The sequence below is a fragment of the Gossypium arboreum genome, chromosome 11 (genome assembly GCF_025698485.1).
Source record: "Gossypium arboreum isolate Shixiya-1 chromosome 11, ASM2569848v2, whole genome shotgun sequence".
In the NCBI taxonomy this organism is placed as follows: domain Eukaryota; kingdom Viridiplantae; phylum Streptophyta; class Magnoliopsida; order Malvales; family Malvaceae; genus Gossypium; species Gossypium arboreum.
In genome coordinates this window covers 136,860,579-136,882,079 of record NC_069080.1, presented here as the reverse complement: position 1 = coordinate 136,882,079, position 21,501 = coordinate 136,860,579, and the positions used below count along the sequence as shown (strand labels likewise).

The following is a 21,501-nucleotide window of genomic DNA, read 5'->3' as shown; positions in this document are numbered from 1 at the left end:
GTAATGAACTCTGCGGGGATGTCGAAAGCAAATTCTTCGGCCATTGATGGTTCAAACTGAAATCAAAGGAAAATAGTTTTCGATTACTGATAAAGGTTGAGAAGGATGAACGCGAAAGCGGATCGTAAAGTTTGTCAAAGTCGCGGATTTGACTTAGGGCTCTAGATGTTCGGAAAGAAACTTGGATTTTTCTTGACACAACTCAAACGAAATTAAATCCAAGTTAGATAAAATAATTAAAACAAATAATAAATCAAGGATTCGGAAGTGAATAAAGAAGATAAATGGAAAGATAGAACGTGGCGTGTAGAAGTCCTAAGAAGCCTTGGAAACACGAAGAATCCACAACCCCCTTCAAGCGGCTCTAATTTCCCCTCCAAGATAAAAACCTTGGCAAGAAAAAGTTTGAAGATGATCCCCACAATCTAAAAAGATTGTTAAAACTCTTCTAAAAGAAACTCAAGAGAAATTCTTGAAAAGAAAAAACTCAAAGAGAATTTATTAACTCAAAAGAGAAATAGAATAATAATCAATTGTCCCCTCAGATACAATGCAAAGGCCTATATATAGGCTAGATAAATAAATCTAAATAAAACTCCTAAGTATACTAGAACTCTAATTTAATCTAAACAAGAAGTAGTTTTAAACTAAACTTTCTTGTTAACATAAAATTCTAAATAACTTAAAATACTTAATAATTATCAAAATTCGGAATAAAATAATAATAAAATAATAAGAGCTAATAAACAAAATATTGTGCTTATATATAATAAAAATTAAGCCTAAAACTTAAACCCAATATGAAATGTCTAAGCTTGTAAGATCAATTGGGGTTCTTGAAGTGAAATGCTTAAGCTTGTTAGCATTTTCCACATGGGCTTGTCGTCATAGATTGAGAGTTTAGGCCCACAAACATAATTAGTCTCTTCTAATTCATCATTACTCCGAATTTATTGTCTTGAAACTTCAACTCTTCTTCTTGAATTTTTTTCGTGATAAAGTCTTGAACCACTAAGTTGAGTTTTGACTTTATTTGTTTGGATTTGGATCTCGTAATTGGGCCTTGAGGAAAACTAAACTCATCTCTATTATGGCCTTTGACTTGGGCTGAGTTACTCGTATCATTCCCCTCTTCCACAAAAGGATTCGCCTCGAATCGCAATATCAAAGGAGAAAGGTCACGACATTAAAAGTGGCACTAACATTATACTCACCGGAAGGTCGATTTGATATGCATTGTCATTAATGCGCTTGAGTACTTGAAAAGGTCCATCGCCACGTGGGTCCAATTTTGTTTTATGCTTAGTTGGAAATCGCTCTTTTCGCATGTGGACCCAAACCCATCCACCGGCTCAAAGATAATTTGCTTGCGCCTTGTTAGCTTTGTTGGTAGTTGTTTCATTTGTTTTGGCGATTCGTTGTCTTGCTTTCGCATGCATGGATTTCACCAATTCACTTTCTTCTCACCGCCTAAACTAGAAATGTTTTCTATAGGCAATGGTGCAAGATCAAGTACAGCTTAGTGGATTAAAACCATAAACAAGTTCAAATGGGGAATATGCGGTTGTAGAGTGAATAGATCGGTTATATGCAAACTCAACAAATGGCAAATATTCTTCCCAACTTTTAAGGTTCTTACCCACAACAGTTCGTAGTAAAGCACCTAAGACTCGATTGACTACTTCAGTTTGTCCATCTGTTTGGGGGTGACATGTAGTAGAATATAATAATTTAGTACCAAGCTTACCCCACAATACTTTTCAAAAGTGGCTTAGGAACTTTACGTCTCTGTCCGATACAATGGTGCGAGGTATCCCATGTAGGCGCACCACCTCTCGAAAGAACAAGTCAGCCACATGTGTAGCATCGTCTGTTTTGTGACAAGGAATAAAGTGAGCCATCTTGGAAAACCTATCAACAACAACAAATATACTATCTCAACCCTTTTTTGTTCGTGGTAAACCAAGAATGAAATCCATAGATAAGTCTACCCATGGCGAAGAAGGGATCGGTAAAGGAGTATAAAGTCCATGAGGCATTACCTTAGATTTTGCTTGTTTACAAGTAATACAATTAGAACAGACCTTTTCAACGTCCTTTTTCATGTGCGGCCAATAAAATGTTCATGTAGAATATCTAGTGTTTTGGCGACACCAAGTGTCCCATGAGGCCTCCACTATGTGCTTCACGAATTAATAACTCTCTCATTGAACATTGTGGAACACATAACTTTGTTTAGGCGAAAAAGAAACCCATCTACAAGATAAAACTTGTTAAAGGCACCATTCCACAATTAGAAAAAACATTTGCAAAATCAATATCATTTAAGTATAAATCTTTTATATGTTCAAACCCTAAGACTTTAGCATTTAATGTAGTTATCAAAGAATATCTACGAGATAAGGCATCAAGAACTACATTTTCTCTACCTATTTTATACTTAATTGTATATGGAAATGTCTCTATGAATTCCACCCATCGAGCGTGTCTCTTGCTTAACTTACCTTGTCCCTTTAACCATTTGAGGGATTCATGATCTGTATGGATAACGAACTCATTTGGCAACAAGTAATGTTGCCAAACTTGTAAACTCGGACTAATGCCAACAACTCCTTATCATAAGTTGAGTAGTTTAATTGTGCCCTGTCGGTTTTTCATTAAAATATGCAATTGGCATTTTTCTTGCATCAACACGGCACCAATTCCAATACCAAGCATCACATTCAAGTTCAAAAGTATTAGAAAAATCGGTAATTTAAGAACCGAGAGAACATAACTTATCCTTTAAAGTTTGAAAAGCCTTTTCCGAACTTCTTCCCATTTAAAACCCATGATTTTTAATAATCTCGATTAATGGAGCAGCAATAGTGGAGAAATCCTTCACAAAGCGTCTATAAAACTTGCTAAACCATGGAAAGATCTCACCTCAGTAATTGATTTAGGAGTGGGCCATTCTCTAATTGTCTTTACTTTGTCCTCATCGACATGAATACCTTGAGCACTTACTATAAAACCTAAAAGATTAGTTTATCACAACAAAAGTGCATTTATCAAGGTTGGCAAATAATTTTTCAGTTCGCAGAATATCCAAAACTGATTTAACATGAAAAACATGGTCATCTAAAGAAGTTGAGTAAATCAGAATATCATCAAAATATACTACCACAAATTTACCCAAATAAGGTCTCAAAACATGGTTCATCAAGCGCATGAAAGTACTAGGTGCATTAGTCAAACCGAAAGGCATGACTAACCATTCATATAAACCAAACTTAGTTTTAAATGCTGTTTTCCATTCATCCCCCTCTTTCATTCGAATTTGATGGTAGCCACTTTTTAAATCAATTTTTGTAAAGATACAAGCACCATAAAGTTCATCAAACATATCATCAAGCCTTGGAATAGGATGTCTATACTTAATAGTAATTTGGTTAATTGGTCGACAATCGACGCACATTCTATACGTACCATCTTTCTTTGGCACCGAATTAAGCCTTTGCAAGGACTTAAACTTTCACGAATGTGACCCTTCGCCAAAAGTTCATCTACTTGCTTTTGTAACTCCTTCGTCTCATCGGGATTGCTTCTATAAGCTGGTCGATTTGGAATTGTTGACCCAGGTATTAAGTCAATTTGATGTTCAATACCCCTCAAAGGTGGCAATCCTTTAGGTGCTTATTCAAAAATATCTTCATATTCCTGTAAAAGAGACATAAAATTTCTAGGCAAAGAGTTATGAAGGTTAGTCAAAGATAAACAGTTTTGCCTAAATCGGATAATGATGCAAGTTTGTTTAGTGAGTAAGGCTCGTCGCACATCTTTTCCACTCGCATAAAAATTAAGAACCACTCTTTTTTTCTCACAAGAGGATGCACTCACCATTGGGTCATTATTAATTTGGCTTTTTTCACTAGAGACCTCTTTTCTCTCAGCTTTTTTTGAATTTTGTGTCTTACTTCCCATAACCTCCTTACAAAACTTCATCATGTCGATTTGATCATTGTGAATATCTTTCGGATTCAAAGGGGTAAAAGTGTACTTTTTCCCACGGAAAATAAAAGAATATCGATTTAATTTACCATGATGAATGACATCACGATCGTACTGCCATGGTCTACTAAGTAACAAGTGGGCGGCATGCATGGGAACGACATCACACCAAACATCATCAATGTAAGTCCCAAGTTTAAAAGTGATCAAGCACTATTTTACCACACGGACCTCCGAACCTTCGTTAAGCCATTGAAGATGGTATGGTGTAGGGTGTTTGCTACATGGCAAAGCAAGAGAATCCACAAGGTAGCTGCTCACAACGTTAGCACAACTTCCACTATCAATGATAAATGAGCAAAGTGTACCTTTAATCAAACACCTCGAATGGAATATATTACTCTGTTGAAGATCATGATCATCCTTCAATTGGATGTTGAGTGTGCGCCTCACAACCAAACATCGGGGATGAGTTAGTGGTTCCACCAACTCTTCTTCACCATAAAATTTACCGCAATCGTTGACATCATCAATTAATTCAGGCATATCTGGGTCTGTTTTATCAGAATCAGAAGTATAATCACCATCTTCTTTGATCAACAAAAGTCTTGTGTTGGCACAATCACGGCTATAGTGCCCACGCCCTTTGCACTTAAAACATTCAATTTCACGAGCTCGTTGTTTTTTTGGTGAAGTAGTAGAAGTGAACTGCTTAGAAGATGAAGAAGAAGGTTTTGTAGGAGCCCCACTTTTCCCCTAAAAAGATTTAGTCTCATCATGTTTTGGCAGCAACTTATTAGTAGCAAAAGGAAATTTCGAATTCTTGAAAGTAGAATTAGAACTCGTACCTCTATAATATTGTGAAGTACTAAATGAACGAGATTGACGTTGTTGAAATTGTCGCTCAATCTCAATTGCCTTTATGTCTCGTATCTTCAAGATCAATGTAGGTTTGAAGATCAAGAACATTGGCTATCGAAACATTTAAACCATCTACAAACCGCACCATGGTAGTCTCCTCATCTTCTTGGATATTTGCTCTATGCATAAGCATCTCCATCTCTTTAAAGTACTCATCAACAGATCGATTACCTTGAACAAGGCGTTGAAGTCTTCGTTTAATATCCCTATAATAATGAGGTGGGATAAAACGTTTTCGCATGATTTGTGTCAACTGTTCCCATGAATCAACATCTCGTTCACGATTCCTTTGGCGGTTCAACACAAGTTGAGTCCACCAACTCAATGCATAATCAGAAAATGCCAATATAGCTAATGGAACTTTCTCCTCCTCTGGACACTTATAACAACAGAACATGATCTCCATTTTATCCTCCCAATCGCAATATGCATCTGGATCATACTTTCCTTGGAATGGTGGAATGTTGAACTTTCGTTTAGCGACAGAAGGATGACCTTGATTAGAAATACCCAAAGTTTCATCAATGTGACGATATTCGTGTCTACCAGGATTAGAACGAATACGAAGTTGTTCATTATCCCTATCATGATCACTATCACGAGCACGAGATCGTCGATTCGAAGAAGTCTCTAAACGAGCAACAGCTTGAGTGAGCAATTGAATATGATTGGAAAGCTGATTAATGTTCTCTTGTAGTTCTGTTCGACACGTAGTCAAATTGGCCTCAAATGTATCACGTACCTCGTTCAATTGTTGATGTTGCAATTTTACCATCCCCACAATATTCTCCAATGTAACATCTTGTTATTTGTCATCAGATGGTATCTCATCATGGTTTTTACGGGCACGAGTGTCACGAGTCATAGTGAAAGCCTGGAAAAGCACAACACTTCAAAAGAAAAAATTAAGCAAACCTCACCTATATGCACTCAAAAAAAAATTCTCAATGAGGTAAGAATTAATCTTGTGAGTCTTTTAAAAGTGTCTATATCAATCAATCAAGATGTTTTAGAATCAAACTATCAAAGCAAACCTAATAGCACTATGAGTCCAAAATGTGCTTAGACATCAAAGAATTTTGTTGCACGGATGAAGGAATATGCAACGTGCTTTAACCTACTAACACAAGAAACAAGAAAGTGTTAGAATGCGTAAGGAACAAATAAAAGGAAAACAAATGAATACTTAAAGCTAAGAGTCAATGAAAATTGTTGAAACCCGAAAACTAAAAAATCAAGCAACTTGACAAACTTCGTTCAAGGTGTTCCCGATTTCCAAAAATCACAAAATTTAAACTGAAGCCTCCTCAAATAATGTAGATTTGATCTGAAAGTTTCGCACAAAATTCAACCCACAGAATTTTTTTTTATTTTTTATTTTTTTCGTATTTTATTTTTTTACTTTTTTATCACTTTTTTTGTGGGAAATATTTTTTATACTTTAAAATAGTGACAAGAAATAGGATACAAAATTTTAGATCATTTGAAAATCGTTTACCCACTGAAAATATTTTTCTAAGAACCGTAGGGGTAAAATTTATTTTGAGGCTGTTTTCTAGAAATCGGTTTAAAAAGAACACCTAAAACGCCCAAATCGATACCAAATGATAAAGGTTGAGAAGGATGAACAAAGCGGATCGTAAAGTTTGTCAAAGTCATGGATTTGACTTAGGGCTCTAGATGTTAGGAAAGAAACTTGGATTTTCTTGACACAACCTGAAACGAAATTAAATCCAAGTTAGATAAAATAATTAAAACAAATAATAAATCAAGGATTCGAAGTGAATAAAGAAGATAAATGGAAAGATAGAACGTGGCGTGTAGAAGTCCTAAGAAGCCTTGGAAACACGAAGAATCCACAACCCCCTTCAAGCGGCTCTAATTTCCCCTCCAAGATAAAAACCTTGGCAAGAAAAAGTTTGAAGATGATCCCCACAATCTAAAAAGATTGTTAAAACTCTTCTAAAAGAAACTCAAGAGAAATTCTTGAAAAGAAAAAACTCAAAGAGAATTTATTAACTCAAAAAGAAATAGAATAATAATCAATTGTCCCCTCAGATACAATGCAAAGGCCTATATATAGGCTAGATAAATAAATCTAAATAAAACTCCTAAGTATACTAGAACTCTAATTTAATCTAAACAAGAAGTAGTTTTAAACTAAACTTTCTTGTTAACATAAAATTCCTAAATAACTTAAAATACTTAATAATTATCAAAAATTCGGAATAAAATAATAATAAAATAATAAGAGCTAATAAACAAAATATTGTGCTTATATATAATAAAAATTAAGCCTAAAACTTAAACCCAATATGAAATGTCTAAGCTTGTAAGATCAATTGGGGTTCTTGAAGTGAAATGCTTAAGCTTGTTAGCATTTTCCACATGGGCTTGTCGTCATAGATTGAGAGTTTAGGCCCACAAACATAATTAGTCTCTTCTAATTCATCATTACTCCAGAATTTATTGTCTTGAAACTTCAACTCTTCTTCTTGAATTTTTTTCGTGATAAAGTCTTGAACCACTAAGTTGAGTTTTGACTTTATTTGTTTGGATTTGGATCTCGTAATTGGGCCTTGAGGAAAACTAAACTCATCTCTATTATGGCCTTTGAATTAGGCTGAGTTACCGCAAGAGGAGGAATGAAATGATTCCAGCAAGATGAAACACATACATGCAGAGACCAAGTATTTTATAGATGTTATCATCCACCTACCAGATAATATAATTAAATAAAAATAATGTTAATTGGCAATTCTAAATAAATATTCAAAATTTAAATCCAATAATATCTCATGCTTATAATCATAACACATGAAGTCTACTTGTTATAGAATTGAAACTGGACATCTAATTGAAAGATAAGACATCTGATGGGCTATGAAAACGGATGAGGTGCGTTTCAAATAGCTGCCTAATGCATAATTATCTCTTTCGTATTTGCTAGAAGGGTTTTTACCTTAAACACTCTTAATCCGGTAAGGATTAGTCGTTGGTCCATTGTGACTTGAGGATATTTAAGATTTACAACCACAAAATTAATAATAAAATAAGAGTTATATAAATATTCAAATAACAAATAAAATAATAGTAATATAATTATGAAATGGTAACAAAATAGTAAAAAAAGTAAACAATAATTAAAAAAGAAAAAAAAGAGTAAAAGAAAAAAGTAATCTGAAAGCTTTATTTAATCATATTTTCCTATTTATTTTTTTATTTGAAGGTTTTTTCCTCTACGGTCGTCAAACAATAAATAATAATTAAAACACTTACTTAGGTAATACAATTTTGTTTAATTTAATAAATTTTCATTCTCGAACAAATATGATTTCAATATATATATATATATATATAACCATGAAAGGTGGAGCAAGGAAATAACTTTGGTTGGACTAATAATATTACAGGAGTTGATAAAACTCATTGAAATATTATCTCAAAATTAAGACTTGTAAGATTAAATTAGAGTTCATCATTAATTGGGTCGGGTTTAGGCATAATATTAACTCAATTTATGGTTGTTCAAGTTTAGCCCGGTCCAAAATATGGGCTTAAAATTTAGTTTAAGCCTACTCATATTCGTAGATAGTTAATCCAAACTTAATTTAGGCCTGTCCATATTACATTTAAAAAAAGAATATATTTATATTATTTTAGTTTAATATTTAATAAATTTACATATATTTTTTATTAATTTATATATAGTCATCTTAATATTTTTTTCTCGTCGTTTGATGTATTATAATATAATATAAAATATTACAAACTAAAAAAATGGGTCATGTAGGGCTCAGGCTTGCATATATTTTCAACAAGCCTTTAAGTAGGTTTAGATTAAATTAAATTTATTATATTCTACTTTAAAAGATAGCACCTCCCCTTCTTCACTTCTTTGAATATAGTCCACAACTTCGTTTTCATCAGAGCGCAATCTAGAATCTATCAATCGAAATAAAAGCAAAATTGATTTTTATCGATAGTCCTGATCGAAGCTTCAAATCTATAAAGTCAACTTGTTTCCTCTTTTCAATATAAATATCAATGGGGTTAGTGGACTTTACCTTAATTCAATAGAAAATAGCTCACAAGGCACAAATTAAACATATATAGACATTTCCTCCTCTTTCAAGCTTGAGTTGTTCAGCTAAGTTAACTTTATTCATATGATATTAATTTTACCCTAAATTTTCTTCTTCAACAAAAAAATTAATGAACAATGAAACGCAAAATTCCTAAAATACAAAAGTTGATGGAAGATAAAAGAAGACATTGGATATAGGTATAGTTGTTTTGTAACAAGGTAAAAAGGGTTGCAATTGTCGCAGGGCATCCGTATTTTCATCCTCAACATTAGGTACTGAAGCGCTTTCATTAAACGAGAGTCTTACATAATGTACACAACATTGTCTGGTAATTAGTTGGGTTTATGTGTTAGAACATTATCTGAAACATCGAAAGAGAAAAATGTATTTTTTTTTAATTTGACACACACAAAAGTAAAATTAAAGAAGAATAAAGAACACAATCAGGATATTTACGCAGTTCGAAACTTGTCCTACGTCTACGGAGCCTTACCCAGAGATGAATTCACTATGAACTTCAAAGTACAAATAAATGATTTATGCCTAACCCTCCAAACTTGGTGCAATCTCACCTTTGTACAATTAAGTAAACAGACTTCCAACTTAGTTATGCAAAGAAAAATCAACACTCAAAAGGTGAAACTCAGTAATAGTTCCTCACTAAGTGTTTCTTTAAATCCACACATCACCCACGAAACAAATCATCTATATATATAAGCGCCAGGATCAACCAAGCTTTACGTAAGCATTTCTTCTGGAATCTCAATGTGATGAGACATTGCCATCCTCGAAAGAACGAAAGGAAGAACGTAGGTAATGGCAGGTGTTTCTTTGAGAGCTAAGGATATCAAGGTCTGCAAGGTGGATTCTAGTCCATTAATTTTCTGTATATAGCAACAATGAACCTGCAAGTTATAAATGCCAATACATAATGTTAAAATTTATGTCATTTAGACTGAGCAGTGTCCAAATGTAGAAGAAGCACTTACTGTTACTAAATAGAACTTTATATTATGTGCAATAATGGTGGCTAACCACAAAGCCATTGTCTATGATTTTCCAGTGCAAGTTTAGCGAAAGGGCCAAACATTGGGCATCATCATCTGTAATGGTAACAAATTCACATCCCTGTTAGTGTTAATATGTGTGTGTAATAGATTGTTGTTCATCTATAAATAATGAAAACATTTAATCAACCTCAACCTCACCACCAAATATTCTGAAGCAAGATCCTTTCCTGATTCAACCTTCAAAATTCAAACAGCTAAAAGGGGAACCCTGCATCAAAGAATATTATGAACTGTCCCCCTCTTCCCCCTCCATTTCATCAACCCTTAACCCCTATCCCCTATTCAATTTACTTACTTGACAACGACACTGCGCGTTTAAGCTCTCTACAACACGACTCCAAGAATCTGTCAATAGCATAGGTACCATTTAAGCTAGTAATCTGTTAGCATATATATTACAACTCTTGAAATACTCCATAATATACTTTATATCAGATCAATTGGAAAAATTATAAGGAAACTGATGACATATATTACCATTTTTGATTTGTTGGAATATTTTGGCAGATGAACAGATCGTAGTTAAACATATATTACCTCTGCTTCTTGTAATATATGCTATGCTCTGCGGAAGAAGAAAGCCAAAATCTAACAAAAATTAGGATTAGATCATCAGAGGGACTCTTCAACAAAGAAAAAAAAAAGAAATAGAAAGAAAAAATGTGCACACAGAGGAGGATTCCATCAGCTGATGAAGAATGCGTGTCCTGTTTTTTGGCTCTTCCATTGAACTCATGCTGAAAAAGAAGGAAGCTTAGTTAGGGGGTTATATTAGATCATTTGAAATTGTGAGATTATAATTATTTATAAATGTAAAGCAGTTAAGTAATTACCGCCTCTTTTTCTGCATCTAATTTCTTAAACTTCTCAAATGCCTTTCAAAAAGTATGGTCTCTGCTTTTTGTATTGCATGCTATGCTCTGCCGAAGAATAGAACCAAAAGCTAACAAAAATTAAGGGTAAATAGATCAAAATTTTTAAGATAAAACATTATATCCTATATACTTATGATTAAGATAAGGTAAGTGCTTAAATTTGGAAAATGAACAAACCAGAGCACGAAGTACAAGCATTTTCAAGGCTGGCATGCAAGCTTCTTAGGCGTCTCCACATCAATGTACATTTGATACATATAAAGACTGTTTAGAATTAAAGAATTAGAAGCCTTTAAATTGAATTCTATGAAATGATAGATATGAACCACCAAAATACTTACTCTAAATCTAAATTATTCAATTTTGTTTTATTGAATCATATAGAAAATAAATGAGTGGTATGAATTACCTGCCATTCCTTGTTGGTATTTGATATAAGCTGCAATTTCAAATGTATATACACAAGAGGATTTCATCAGATCATTGCAATGGTGAGGTTATTATAATTTAAAAGTGTAAAGCAATTAGCTAGATTACCACTTCTTTTTTCTGCATTTAAATTCTTGAAATTGCCAAATTCGTTTCACTAAAAGTCTTCGATGGTTACTGCACAAATTTGCAAAATACAAAGATAAATAAAGAAATTGTACCAAAAAGCTTGTTCTACTTTGGCAAAAGAGGCCGTAGTTGGGGAGTAAATATACTAACCTGTAGCGATATGAGCAATCTTATGCCAATCGGCACCAATGTCCTTCCGACATCTTTCCTCCAACTGGGGAGTTTGTCGTATGCATAACTCTTCCAAACTGGTTAGGCAACACATCTCGTCCGGAAGCGATGTTAAATTTGGCAGATCAACGAGATAAAGCTGTTGCAGATTTGTTAGATGTCGAAGCCACTCTGGGAGATGCTGACACTTCGGAATGGTTTCCAGCCATAGAGCACGTAAGCTTGTATAATCTTGGAATATTTGAATGCCAGCTTCAGATAACTCCAGCTCATTGCAATTCCTTATTGAAAACTCTTCAAGGGAAGTGAGATGTTGGAACACAGGAAAGAGTGACCTCAATCGACTGCAATTACGAATTTCTAATGTTTTCAATTGAACAAGATGTCGAAGCCCAATGGGGAGAGACACTAGTTGTGGAATATTATCAATCACCAAACAAGAGAGATTCTCAAGGGGTTCCCATTGCATGTCCTCTAAATCAAGCTCCTTGCAATCTCTTATTGTTAAACTTCCGAGACCGGTGAGATGTCGCAGGCACTCATCTAGCATGCGCGTGTCCAGTTCCTTTATATTCTCTCCATGGAAAGAGATCAATTTGGAGAGAGGAAGAGAAGGGGTTGAAGTTGATCGTGATATACTGGTGATGTTCATCTTAAGGGTCTGCTTTAATGGCCTTGAACTGGTTTTGACCAATATTAGTTCATCAAGTAATGGATACAACGGCATTGAAGTCAAAGGGCAATCTTCAATATGTAAATAGGAAAGACAAGGAAATGCCATGGTTGATGTTCCTATAACTGTTGTGTCGTCCTCGTTATCATCATCAATCGGCCTTTTCCGCCACCAACCCTTCATATTTGGACAATTTTGGATGTGAAGACGCTTGAGCAATGGGAAAAATGATTCCGGGTCTCCTTGTCTTCCATTGTGGTTGTTATTGTCCATGTACTCGAGCTCAGTCAAATCCAAAATGAATAGGTGTTGAAGACAAGGCAATTGAGCAAAGGAAGGGAGATGTTTGAATTTACTAGGACCCCATATGGAAATATTTACAAGATTTGTGAGCAAAGAAATCCAACTTGGAAACTTGGCATCTCCTCTCCACCCTATCACGAGCAACGACTCCAGATTTGGATGGGGTTGTAGGTCTTCAAGTGACTTCTCGTCATCACCACTATCACCACTCCATACTAAAACCAATGATCGCAAATGTTGCTTCCATTTCAAATTAGCAGCCTTAAACATCTCTTTTGCATTTTTCACAAATCCCAGATTTTTAATTCTTAGTTGTCCCCTTAGGTTGTTAAGCCCACTCAATTCACTTAGATCTGCACCACCATGAGAACCATCTTTATCCACTACAAATGCGCTTAACGTCTGAAGGGAAGTCAACATCCCTATTCCACGTGGCATATGAGTTAAGCTATGACATCGTTCACACGTAATATGGGTAAGATTCACCAATTTTTCAATCTTCTTTGGCAATTCTTTAAGCTGACTACACCAATCAAGTTTCAGAGCTTGTAAATTGTGTACCTTGCAAATACTCTTAGGCAAGATCTTAAGATTGCGATTGTTAGAAAGATCAAGATACCTCAAATGCTTCAACTTCTGAATGGAGCATGGAACTTTATTAATATCTAAATTATCTAATTTTAATACACGCAAATATCTGCAATTTGAAATGATTGAATCCCAAGTTTCATCACTCATATGTTGGCTTTGCTCACTCTTGTTTGGAAAATGTAATAAAGTTCGCAACTTCTTTCCTTTAAACAATGGAATTAATGAAGGATTAACTAATATGTGGCGACAATTTTCACCCACCTCCCTTGCTCTAAAATTTGAATCTACAACAATGCTCTCAGTCCCTGCTACAAATTCAGCTAAATCATGCATTAAATCATGCATTTTACACGTTAGTCCTTCCCCCGTATATCTTTCCCCTACCTCTTGAAAGAAACTTTTTTCAACTAATTCTTTAAAATACTCAAATCCAATCTCATCAAGAGATTGACTCGGATTTGATTGCTTTACAAAACCTTGTGCAATCCAAAATTGAACAAGTGTTTGTACATCAATCACAATATCTTTTGGATACAATCGACAATAAGCAAAGCAAAGCTTTAAATGGTATGGGAGATAATCGTAAGTTAACTTAAGTGAAGGTAAAATTCCACCTTCTCTTTGGGATATTCTACTAAGTTGTACGTCTTTGAAATAATGCCACTCAATTATAGATCCCTTCAAACATAGCATACCACCTATTGTCTTTATGGCTAAAGGAACTCCAGCACACTTTTTCAAAATATGCTTTCCTATTTCCACAAAGGCTGAATTTGTTGGGTCTGCATATCTTTCCATAAATGCTATCTTTTTGAACAAAGACCAAGCATCATCATCAGACAAGCCTTTCAAAACATAGGGCAGACAGTTACTAGTAATTGTTGCTACTTTCATAGAGCGAGTAGTTAGTATTATCTTACTTCCTCTAGCCCCACCCATCAATAAATTCTTTAAGCTTAACCATTGTTGCACATCCTCATTCCAAATGTCATCCAAAACAAGCAAATATTTTTTCCCATCAATTTTATCTTGAAGTTGTTTTTGCAATTGGTCCATATCGAGATTTTGATCTAGTGCTTTGTAAGTCACACATTCAATAATGGTTTTTACAATTGCTTTCACATCAAAAACATCTGAAACATACACCCACATCATCAATTCAAAATGACGTCTAACCATTTTATCATTATAAACAAGTCTTGCCAATGTAGTTTTCCCTAACCCTCCAATCCCCACAATTGGAATGATATAAAGATTCTCTTCACTCTGAAACCCTAACACGAGTTTTAGAAGAGCTACTTTATCATAATCCCTCCCTATTATGTCATCTTCAAAAATAAAAGAGTGCATTGGCTGCCTCTTTTTAATCACGAAAGAAGTTTCCACAGGACAATCACGCTTTACCAAGCTGAACATCTGGGCCTTGCTTCCAATCGAAGCTAATCTGGCCTTAATAGCCTTAATTTTCCGCCCCATTTTGAGGCTGTAAGTAAACTGGTTTGAGCTTGAGAAGAAAAGGCGTACCTCTTTTGTCAGCTTGTTCCCACCCATCAGATCTTTCCGCAAAGCTTCAGTAGAGAAATCATCGAGCAAGTCATCAGCATCATAAAGTGCATCGGTCACCTGTTCAACCCAAACTTTGACGGGTTCGTCGGTCACCGATTTCTCTACTGCGTCAAGAAGCACATCTTTGATTGTATAGACAGTGCGTTTGAGGTCGTCGATGTCATGTTTGAGATTCCACCTGAGTCCAATTTGAGAGAAAGCATGAGAGCTCAACTTAGTAATGAGCTCTGTGGCGAGATTGAAAGCAATTGCATCGGCCATTGATGGTTCAAACTGAAATCAAGGGAAAATAGTGTTTGATTACTGCAAGAGGAGAACTGAAATAATTGGAACAAGATGAAACACAGATTTAAACACATACATGTAGAGACCAAGTAATTTATAAATAATGTTGATTGGTGGGAAATGTTTAATATTTGACGCAAATTTCTCAATGGTGCCAAAGCTGGATTGATGATAATTGAATTATACTTTCAATAATTGACACCTGGGGTGCTGCAAAATACATCAACTTGGGCAAAATTTGTCAATGTGGATCCGTACAAATAATTGAAATAAAAAATACTTAATTTAATAGTCATATAACAAACAATTTTCAAATTTGAATGGTCATCAAATTAGGTTAAAATGTGTTGATAGTTTTTGTAATTTAAAAATTAAAAATTTAAATTATCCTACTTTTTCAATTTAAAAGTTTTAGTCTAATCATTATCGTCTTTAATAGTTTCTATCAAAATTTATCAATTTAACATTTATTTTCTGTCAACCATATGCGACATTAATTTTAAATTTATCAAACAAAATCTCAGTAACTATTTTTCGTTTTTTGTTTTTGTTAGTAACTATTGATGCTATATGTTAGCCTTGTATTTGTTTAGCAACAATGATAAATTTAGCATAACATTTCCTTACACTTTTTAATAAAATTTGGTTTCAATCTTTCAAAAAGAGTAGAACTACTATTATTTTAATGAAAATATTTCTTAAAATGTTAAATTTTTAAATATGGTAACCGCATTGCAATCCATGTGTATTTCTTGCTAATTTTTAAACTTTTATGGACTATTTATATTTTTTAATTTAAATTTTTAAAATTTTAAAATTATTTATTGATGTGATATATAAGACAAATAATGTCATCTTAGCATAAGTACACATAGTATACCACACATGTTACCATACGAACATCGTTAAAAATTTATGTTTTAGTCAACATATTCATTTTAAAAAGTAATTTGAATCTTTTAAATGTTTGATGCCAAATTTAGTTCAACAAAGGAATAAGGGTTAAATTGGTAAAAATATAAACATCAAGAACTAAATTTATCATTAAGCGATTTGTTTATGCATTATGTTTCTACAAGGCATCTATTTTTATTTATATCAAACTCTTGAGAGAGTTGGTGTCGTGAGTTAATCAAACACCATAAATTGGAAAATTATTAAAATATCATTTGTATATTGACATGATCTTTTTATTAGCAAAATAATAAATTTAGTCTTCTAATATTTATAAATTCCATCAACTTGGTCCTAATTCTAAAAAATTATCAAGCACATTCTTTCAATTTAATCTTAATTATTAATAATTCAAAATTAAAATTTTATTAAGGGAAATCAATAATAATAAAACTTTGTTAATAAACATTAATAATTCTTGATAAAACTTTTATCATAAATATAATTCTCGATAAAAGTAATGCTAATTGGCCGGACATGACCACATGGCAGACAAAAGTCACAAAATTTGGCACAAATTTCTCAAAAGGCTCATCTAATTTGTTAAAATTAGATAGAGAGGAGCTATATAATATTCAAGTGTTTAAACATGAACCCATGCATGGAGCTTTGGTAATTTAACTTCACTTCGGTAACAATTAACTATACTCTTATTATTAAATTGTTTTTTTTAATTACAAGAGGTAGACAAATTCCTAACAATAATACGGCTAGCGTAATTCGAATCCAAACCACATCTAAAATATAATTAAGGAAATATTATTGACTGTTGATTTTCATTTACAATAGGTAAAGAGAATAGGGAGAGCTTACATAATTGTACAATGGTGAGATTGCACCAAGTTAGGCTTGAATATTTTATTTATATTGTAAAGTTTACAGTGGATTCATTTCTCTGGATAAGGCCTGATAGACGTAAGTCGAGTTTCAAACTATGTAATTATCTTAATTGTACTTTTTATTTTACTTGTTACATAATATATACCACCTCAAAAATTAACACATTTATGGCTTTTAGTATTTTCGACAATATTCCAACACAAGGAACAATACTGACGTCATTTTTTTAGCAAGTTCCAAAAGATTAGGGAGGGACAAATATTACTTCCAACCACGACACCAATGGTGTTGAAGTCTATTTTTTTCTGAGAAAATATTAAAATTATTCAAGAACATTAATGTAATATGTGATTTGATACATGAATTTTAATTCAATATAGTTATATAAGTAAAACTTTTATTGCAGTTCAAATGTATGCATGAAGTTTTGATATTGACTCAATTATATACATTTATCGAAATGAAGAAATTAATCTATTTTTATTTTAGATAAATATAATTATTTATATTAACAATACGTACATGTAAAATGAAAGTATATAAAGAATGATGTTAGTCATTTGTGAAAATTGATTTAAATTAACATTTCATTTATAAAATTGCTGAAAGTTAAAATTTAAGTATAATATTATATATTAAATCAAAGTTCAGGTATAATTTTAATTTAATTCCATTTTATTTTTTTTCTTTTACTTATATATATTTATTATATAAAGCTCTCTCATTATATTTCTTCAATAAGAAGAACTCTTATGAGCTTAAAAAAAAATTAGGGGGTGCGTTTCACATATCGTTGTTTGGCGTCAAGAAGCACAGCTTTGATTGTAGAGAGGGTGCGTTTGAAGTCATCGAGGTCATCTTTGAAATTCCACCGTACTCCAATCTGAGAGGGAGCACGAGACATCAACTTAGTAATGAGCTCTCCAGCAATATCGAAAGCAATTGCTTCAGCCATTCACGGTGCAAACTGAAATCAACGCAAAAAGTGTTTGATTATTGCAGGAGGAAGAGCGAACAAGAAGAAAACGCAAGTGTTAATACATACATACATTACCCATAAAGTCAATATAGTATTTTAAACATATCACCACCCAGTAATAATTAAATAAAAATTTACTAGTTTTATATTAAAAACTTAGTTGACGGACGGTCTTTCTTTATAAATTTTCTGCTGTTTTCAATGTATTTTCTTGATGATAATAAATAGCAGAACATGATGCTATGAACAAAAAACAAGAAGTTGGGCAGAACTTTCAAATGAATTTATTATATTATATTTTTAAAGGATAAAAGTGGGATTGGCCAAGAATCGAATTTAATTTTGGTGTTAATTGAAAACTCAATCACAAGTTTTTATCTCTCCATATTTAGTTTAAAAGAAACAGTATTACTGTTTTATACTATACTCTTATTATTAATTATTAATATTGTCGATGTAGGTGGGCGTGTTAATATTTGTTAATATTTCTTTATTATTGGAAAATTTGCCCCATTCTTTTATTCATACTTGTTTATTACTTCTCTGTTCCCTGCGCAATCCTGTTTCCAAATTTTTAAAATTTTATTTATACTTTTATTTCATATATTTTCATTAGTAGTTAAATAAATAATCCAGCTGTAGAGAGCTGTGAGATTCAAACTTATACTTAAAAACCTTTATTTCGGTATTTGTTGTTTTTCTGGTTTTGGAGATAGACACTGTCATGTCACAAAATTGTGTTGACACCATGTTAAAAAGAATTCGTCGATTCGGTGTTGATAGACGTACAATTGAAAGTACCGAATTGATCATTTGTTGTATTTGATCTTCCAAATAACACATTGGTGTGTCCAACTAAGAAGTTAGCAAATTGATGTTGTTGATTCAAGATGGACCCTTTTAGCTCACAAGGCTACCGGAGAGCTAAATCATGGGTGCGTGTTTTGTGGTTGTTCGTTCGATAAGGATTAATTGTTGGGCGTTCTCGTAATTAATTTACATATAGAAGGGATGGTGGTCTGAGGCATCCTTGATCACTATAATTGGCTTATCGGTTGAAGGAAAAGACTTGTTATCTAGCATTGGTTCGAAACTGGAACAAAATTGAGCTTAAAGCTTGAATTCCATCATATTAGTTTATTTAATTTAATTTCCTTTTTTCTTATTTTTATCTTTATTGTCGAAACCATTTTTTTTAAAAGGGCCAACTTTTTTATTTAAAAAAATGAAAACGAAAATGGGAGTCGCCACCAATCTTTTTTTTATGAGGTGTGATCAGGTCACCTCGTAATTTGAACGTTTTAATAAAAAGTTTAATTTATTAAAACAATAATTTTTGGTCTACGAAATTCAGGAAAGGGATTCGGGAGTGGGTTACCATGAGGAAGGATTAGCACCCTCATAACGCCCAAAATTGGTACCTAGTTGATTAGTTAATGTCTTAGTGTCGAAAGTTGAAAACTCAAAAAATTTAAAATACGATCCCTTCTTTTTTAATGTTAATTTTACTAAAACGCTGGAATAAATTGAAACGAACGTTAAAGACTCTCTATCCTCAAAATAACAAAATGTCACATCCCTAAGTTAGGACATGACATTTTGAACTCTCGAGAATGAGTTTGCCTTTTAATTAATTTAAAAAAAAAAAACTTGTATATTTTAATTCTAAAAGATATTCAGCCATTTAGGTTCAACGAGTAAATCGAAACTCCTTGAGTTAGAGTACGATTTTCTCGAAGATCAAAATATGAAATATTACCTTTATTCTCAAAATTTTCCTTTTTAAAAATTTAATAAATTTTTTTGATATAGTGTTTAAAATAAAAAAGGTAAAATAAATTTGAACGTAACACTCGACAAGTGTATTAGCACGATATAAGATAACGAGTAGAAAAGATGACCAAACAAGTAAATAACATCAATAACACGCAATTATAATACTATTTAATAATGGTGATACACTATGACGATGATAAAGTAAATAAAATAAAATAAAAACAGTCCAATGATAAAATAATAACCATTATACAAGTAAACATTATAGTACTAACATGAATAATAATAGTAATAATATTAATAATAACGATATAATGAAATTTTGAAATGTAAGCCATGCATGTAAAATAAGGGCAAAAGAATAATACAAAAAATACTAAAAAAAACAACAAGAGTGGAAACTAAGAAAGGACTCAACTAGAATTAAAATGAGATTTATGGTGTAAAGTATAAGTAAATAAATAAATATGAAAATAAAATAAAATTATAAGGGTTGAATTTAATGAGTTAAGGACTAAATCGGGATTAGAATGAACTTAGAAGCATAAATTTAAAAAAATAAATTACTAAATAAAATGTAAATTTAAAAAAAAATAAAAAAGGCTAAATTGAAAGTTAAACAGAATTTAAAGGGAAAAATCAGAATAGAAATAGAGTAGCGGACCCAAATTGTAACGTGCGGATAAGAAGGGGGACCAAATGGGAAATTATCCCCTGTCCCCAAAACGACGGCGTTCCTTTAAAGGATTAAAATGAAATAAAATCAAAATTTTCGGGCAAAATTAAAAGAAAAAAATAAAAAAGGAATAAATTGAAACTGGTTGAAAAAGCAGAGGGATTGAATGTGCAAAATATCCCTTAGCTTAAATAACACGCGGATCCTCAATCAAGAGCAGGTCGGGTCTTGGGTAGGCCTCCCTTAAACGACGCCGTTTTGGCACTTAAATAGCCAAAGTGAAACCGCGCCGTTTCACACTATTATAAAAACCAAAATTTTTTTCAAAACATTTCATTTCTACTCTTTTTAGAAAAAAAATAAAACCAACTCTCTCAAATTTTCTCCCCTTTCCAAACTACAGCCTTGGGTTCCGATGATCAGGCACCGTGAAGGGTCGTTGGTCGCAACGATGGCGCCGCCGTCCACGGTGGTCCAAAAATCGAAAGAAGGCCAATTTTTTTTGCTTTTCGACTCCTCGAGCCTAAAAACGTCATTTTTCATCGAAAATGACGAATCTCGCCTACCACGGCAGTGCAAACGCACAAAATGGGGTAAGGTTCAACTCTTTTCTTTTATTTTTTTGTTTTCTTTTTTAAAAAATAAAATAAACAAAATCAAAATGAAAAGAGAAGCAGATAAAAAAACCACTTTTAAAATTTTTCTCTGTTTCGATTGCTCTATTTTTTTGTATTTCAATCTCTGTGTCTTTTTTTAAAAATACATTGATATCTTTGTAGCTTTTATAGCCAAAAGAGAAAGAAAGAAAAGAAATACAAAGTTTTTGCTATATTTTTTTCTGTGTTGTTGTCTTTTTGTCTCCTTTTTAGGTACTGTTTCGGTGGAGTGGCATGTTGGCACGCGGTGATGGCAGAGGAGGGTACGGAGGCACTGACGTGGCTAGGTACTGACATGGCGGCACAGGGGAGCATCGGCGGCGAGCATGGGGTGTTAGCGTTTGGTTCTTTTTCTGAAAATGTTAAGATAGGGGGCCATTTGGGCCGTCTAGGGTTTTTAGGTTTTGGGTTAGTAATTTGTTTGTAAATTGGGCTAGTGTGTTAAAGTTAATTCTGATTTGGGCTTGTAATTGGGTAGTGGGCTTATTATTTGTTTTGTAATGGACTGTTAAAATATTTTAGACTTTTA

General features: G+C 33.0%; 1 protein-coding gene and 1 long non-coding RNA gene across 2 annotated transcripts; one reads left to right on the top strand and one right to left on the bottom strand.

Annotated features, from left to right (window-relative positions):
• Positions 1 to 9,374: 9,374 nt before the first annotated feature.
• Positions 9,375 to 15,284, bottom strand: LOC108473406 (putative disease resistance protein RGA3). The gene is made up of 10 exons (XM_053022232.1): positions 15,168 to 15,284; positions 11,653 to 15,079; positions 11,482 to 11,550; positions 11,354 to 11,383; positions 11,122 to 11,208; positions 10,903 to 10,989; positions 10,740 to 10,806; positions 10,208 to 10,634; positions 9,989 to 10,102; positions 9,375 to 9,904 (listed from the first exon to the last, which is right to left on the bottom strand). The coding sequence occupies exons 2-3, from the start codon at positions 15,065 to 15,067 to the stop codon at positions 11,531 to 11,533; spliced, it is 3,435 nt and encodes a 1,144-aa protein (XP_052878192.1). The 5' UTR covers positions 15,068 to 15,079; positions 15,168 to 15,284; the 3' UTR covers positions 9,375 to 9,904; positions 9,989 to 10,102; positions 10,208 to 10,634; positions 10,740 to 10,806; positions 10,903 to 10,989; positions 11,122 to 11,208; positions 11,354 to 11,383; positions 11,482 to 11,530.
• A 5,379-nt stretch (positions 15,285 to 20,663) lies between these two features.
• LOC108473211 (uncharacterized) lies at positions 20,664 to 21,501 on the top strand. The gene is made up of 2 exons (XR_001869687.2): positions 20,664 to 20,909; positions 21,186 to 21,501. It is a non-coding gene; the product is annotated as an uncharacterized LOC108473211 (long non-coding RNA).